General features: G+C 36.9%; 1 protein-coding gene across 2 annotated transcripts; it reads left to right on the top strand.

Moving 5' to 3' along the window:
- Positions 1 to 405: 405 nt before the first annotated feature.
- On the top strand, positions 406 to 4,517 carry LOC105266190 (uncharacterized). Of its 2 annotated transcripts, XM_011304181.1 has the most exons (5): positions 414 to 522; positions 898 to 1,048; positions 1,616 to 2,431; positions 3,818 to 3,981; positions 4,305 to 4,517. In XM_011304181.1, the coding sequence occupies exons 2-5, from the start codon at positions 1,015 to 1,017 to the stop codon at positions 4,416 to 4,418; spliced, it is 1,128 nt and encodes a 375-aa protein (XP_011302483.1). In that variant the 5' UTR covers positions 414 to 522; positions 898 to 1,014; the 3' UTR covers positions 4,419 to 4,517. The 2 variants fall into 2 exon arrangements, with proteins under 2 accessions (XP_011302569.1, XP_011302483.1); XM_011304267.1 differs by lacking the exon at positions 4,305 to 4,517 and having other exon boundaries at positions 406 to 522; positions 1,616 to 2,462; positions 3,818 to 3,905.
- Positions 4,518 to 4,788: the final 271 nt, after the last annotated feature.

The raw sequence follows: 4,788 nt of genomic DNA, 5'->3' as shown, positions 1-4,788 counted from the left end.
GAAAACTACGGATGTTGTTATGACCGAGCGATGCGTATACAGAGGAGGTACTTCACACTCGAAGAAGAACGCCCGGTTTTTTCTCTATTGGAAGGTAACTGTGCGAAACCGTCTGATATCATCATCCGCTGTTGCGTTTTTCGCCAGTGATAGAGATGACCACTATTTTAGGTCCTTCTTCTCTCTCACGAATATCCCCGGAACTCGATATGACGTAGGATCCTCCTACTCTCGCTGCATGTTATCCCAACGTCTCGTCAAACAGGATTCGCTTTCCAACAAAGATTTATTACTATTTGCATTATTATTTTATGAACATTGAGCAATTCATCATGACTTGATTCAGAGGCTCGAGGAAAACACCGCAAACACACGTAATAAGTCATCGGATAGTATCGAATATCATCACCTGCAATATTAGAGTTTTTTTAGACTTTTTCAATTTCGCGTAAAACAACATAATATTTTTAACAACGACAAATCCACATGAATTTTATCTGCATTTTCTGGGTGAAAAATCAGGTGACGTCTTCGGTATTCAATAAAAATAGTAAAAATTGACGTCAAGTTTTTCCCGAAAATTTAATTTAATATTTGATATTCGCAATGGATTTTACTATTAAACTGTCTTTGAAATATTAATAATTGTTTATCGTGGAAAATAAAAATTTAGTTAATTTTCTAGTTTAATAAGATCTTGGAGGAATGATGTCATCAATTCAATTAAAAACTTGAGAATTACATGGCGACTGTTACTGGAAATAGAAAGAAAATTATTTTAGAAATTGAAATTTGATATGAAAATGTTGTAGAAAAAAACGGAAATTCGGATGATAGATTTGAATTGGGAGGAAGTGAACGGTGAATCTTCAACGGGCCTTGAATCCCCACTTTCAGGTGTCCACACGCAGAGTTAAGGTTTATCCCCCTTCTTGACCAACGGAATAGATTTTGCAGACAAGTATCAGTTTAATATTGGCAAGCGCATAGATAAGTCCACCCTTGGGACCCAACATGTGGGTCAATCCGGGATTTCTCGTGTTCTTTGGTGAGTTTTCAATGCAAATATGAAATTCACATTCCAAGAGGCAGATTCGAGGCAGTTGTGAAGTGATCAAATGGTTCACATTATTTCTAGAAATATTTTTCATGGAATCTTTCTCGATGCTTGAATAATAAAATCATAAGAACCTCGCAAATTTTGGGATGAATCGAGCAGAAATGGAAATTCTGATTCAACTTGAAATATTAAAAATAATTGTGATGTTAAAGGATCGATGAAACTTTTATGTTAGACATCTTCATGTTGTTTTTTTTTAAACTCTTTTGGTACTATGGATTCATCTCAAAAAAGGTTTTCGAATATTCAGAAAATTGACTGATGCTTCCACAATAATAAATAATCCAGCACCCAAATGTTAAAGATATAAAAAATGTTTAGGGTGTATTGATTGGATGATATTTTTTGGATTCAGGGATAATTCTCAAAAATTTAACTATTGAATTGAATAAGAATTAGTTCGTCCTGAAAATTCGATATCATTAGCTTAAAACATCAAGACCATTGTAGCAAGATATCCGCGAATGGTTTGACCTGGACTGAATTTTCCAACAGGATTTCTTCATGTGACGCAAGCAGAAAGGGAATTCCCAGATGAGCAGTCGATAGTGCATATAGACGTGCAAAGATTGAGACCAAGAAGTTGGAAGTCTCATCAATCGAATGGTGGCGATATTGAGGGAGCATTTAAGGTTCAGTGGACAGGAAATGGGGATTTTCAGGCGCGCCAAGTAGAAAAATCGAGTCTTGAGAGGGAGTTACCCCCCTGGGATTCCCAGGTGGAAAAAGGGTCCGAGGAGGATACGATTGACCCAGAGCCATCATTGCCATCGTCAATTCTCCAACCGCCATTTGAATTCTATTCATCATCTATCCACGACTTCGCCAATGAAGACACGACACTGTCGAATGACTTCGAGACCTCATCTGATAATAATTCCACGATAAAGACATTGAGAATTTATGAGATTACGAAATCCAATTCATCGAGGGGATTTCGCAAGGGAAATGCTATCACAGCTGGACGATCCTTCGTTATATCCGATCCGAGTAGTGAAACCAAGTCCTCCAATTCTCTTCGATCAGTTATTAGAAACAAAAATCTTACGAGATTGAACGGTGTCAATCGTGGAAATGATAGTGGTGGGAGTTATTCTGGGGCTAATGGAGTGGATGACAGATCGGGAGGGATAAAACCCAGGACAAATGTAATAAGAGCCAATTCTGGGAAAGGCAATGCACCCAGGGGCAACCGCAAATATCAGGCTAGGGTTGACAGTGATGAAACGCTCGTGAGAAGAAACAGTTGGGGGAACACGAGGGACAATTGGAGGCGGCCGGTTAATCGGCCCAATCACTTCAGGTTTAGCGGTCAGTACTTTGACCATTATATCTTCTTACGGTAATGGTTTATGCTAATTCAATCTAGATATTAGTTCCAATCACTTTCCTCTGTGTGGATTATGTTTCTGTGGTGAAGAAATGGAAGATCTTGGGGTGATATTGATATACGGTCGGTTTCATCAGTTTCATTGATGAGAAAAAAAGTACTTTTCATGATGAAGACTTATTATCCTCTTATACATTTTGTAAATCGTGACAATTCGTCGTGAGTAATTCGTCGTTACATTGAATAACGAACATATAGTTTTTTAATTCATCTGGGGCTTTAGGATCTATGACGTGTTCGGGGCGGTATGTGATTTTCCTCTGAACTCAAATTTTTACTTCAATCAAATGTTTATATCACAGATTTTCGGGTTGTGAATAATATTTTGGTTAAACATAAAAAACGCAGCAACGAAAAAGCTCACCCTAAGGGACGTTTTATCGAGACATGAACGTGCTGTACAGAATTGCAAAAAATTTTCAACAATTGATGAATTAAAAATAAATTGACTCGATTATCGTGAATTTCCATCGAATTTCCATTGAACAATTTGAGTAAAATCTAGTTTTTACTCGATTTTTTTCTTCGAATCGCACGTGATCGATGCGAAGAATCTAATTTCATTGAATCGATCTAATTAGCCGACACCAAGAGAATTCATTGAATTGATCAATATCATTAACTCCGGAATAGAGTGAACTATCGTGTGAACGAGTGAAACTCGATCACACGGTGATATTTTCATTCAAGTCGAGGGAAAATGTTGGTACCGAACAAAGGGACGGAATAAAGACGAATCATGACGGATGAGTCTGCGGGTCATTCGATCAACAATCGAATGAACTGATGAGCCACATGTGAATGTGGGCACCACCCGCTGCATTAATCTAGAACGCTTGCTACAATTAGGGATGGGTGGGGTAAAATGGACACCAACGTTAAATAATGTCGCTAATCGTACATCGACATTGTCACAATTCGTTGGCATCATACAGCGTCTAAATAGTTCTACAATAAACAAAAAAAGAAATCAAAATGAACACTTCAATTTTTTCTCTAATGACAAAAAAATTTCACTGCTTCACTCAATTCATTTAATTGTTTACAGATTTGTTTCATAACGAAGTTTTTAACAAGTTAAATTTCGGAAGAACAATTAGGGATAATTTCTCCCTAATATTTTTTGAGTGGTAATTTTTTATGTCCAACTCATCTACTGATTCGTCAATTTATCATTCAGTTTATTTTGGTCTGAGAGAGTTGGAGAAAATTTTCCATTGCAAAATAAAAATGAGTCTTTTGAAATTTATTGGGTGTCCATTTTATGCCAGGCTCCCCTGCACTTACTCACTTTCAATGACTAATAGATTCCGGTGTGAAAGTCGGCGCAGTACCGGGGGTTGCCGGTCGTGACTACCCAGTGCACCAGGAACACACCCACCACCATCTCCAAAATGTCGTGGGCAGGTTCCCATGTCCGAAGGACTCAGAAAAACATTTTTATCTCGCGGATCGAGCGTCGCGTTGTCAGGTAATGATCAGCAATTATTTATATTTTATATGAAGCGACCACGAGATAAATTGATAAAACTTTTTTGAAACTTCCTGGAGAATATAACAGTAACTCAAATTTTACAATTTGATTCAATTTTTTTTGTGAATTATTTATATTTTATATGATGCCACCAAGAGACAAATTGATAAAACTTTTTTGGAATTTCTTGGAAAATATGACAGTAATTCAAATTTTACAATTCCACTCAATTTTTTAAAAATGGATTTCGAAAATCAGGATCTGAAAAGCATTTCGCACCGGAAGAAGACGCGATCTATCGTATTTTTAAAATATTTCAGATATTCTACGTGTGTTATGGAGGCGAAACTGGAGTGCCCATGGTCTGCCCCAATGGCACATTATTCAATCAGGAAATCCAAGTCTGCGATTGGTGGTTTAATGTTGTGTGTTGAATGTTTATTAATCGTAAGAAGAATCACCACATGAACATTACGTGACATAAACCAATAATGTATAATATTTCCTAGAATATACGAAATATTTACAAAATATCCAACACACCGAGACAATTATTCAAAGACAATCCAGAATATGCGACTCTTCAAGGGATATTCAACTGGTAAAAAAAAGCCTGGATACGATTGGATAGTTAAGATTCATACAAATAACGCCTTGAAATAACTTCCAGTTGACGCATGACCCAAATAACCGCGGAAGTTGTTAGAATATTCCCATCGACGATAAAAGAAATAAACAGTAAATGTAAAATTGCAAAATGAGAAAATCTCATCAAAAATCCGGAAGCCCTAACCGCTGTGCGAG

Source organism: Fopius arisanus, unplaced genomic scaffold (assembly GCF_000806365.1).
Source record: "Fopius arisanus strain USDA-PBARC FA_bdor unplaced genomic scaffold, ASM80636v1 scaffold00001, whole genome shotgun sequence".
Taxonomy (NCBI): Eukaryota; Metazoa; Arthropoda; class Insecta; order Hymenoptera; family Braconidae; genus Fopius; species Fopius arisanus.
This window is presented reverse-complemented; position numbering and strand designations above follow the sequence as displayed.

What these genes read in the sequence shown, in the direction of transcription:
- LOC105266190 (XM_011304181.1), top strand. Translation starts at nt 1,015, where the DNA reads ATGTGGGTCAATCCGGGATTTCTCGTGTTCTTTG. An exon ending in GGGATTTCTCGTGTTCTTTG is followed by an intron (nt 1,049 to 1,615) that starts GTGAGTTTTCAA and finishes ATTTTCCAACAG; the next exon opens with GATTTCTTCATGTGACGCAA. An exon ending in ATCGAGCGTCGCGTTGTCAG is followed by an intron (nt 3,982 to 4,304) that starts GTAATGATCAGC and finishes AAAATATTTCAG; the next exon opens with ATATTCTACGTGTGTTATGG.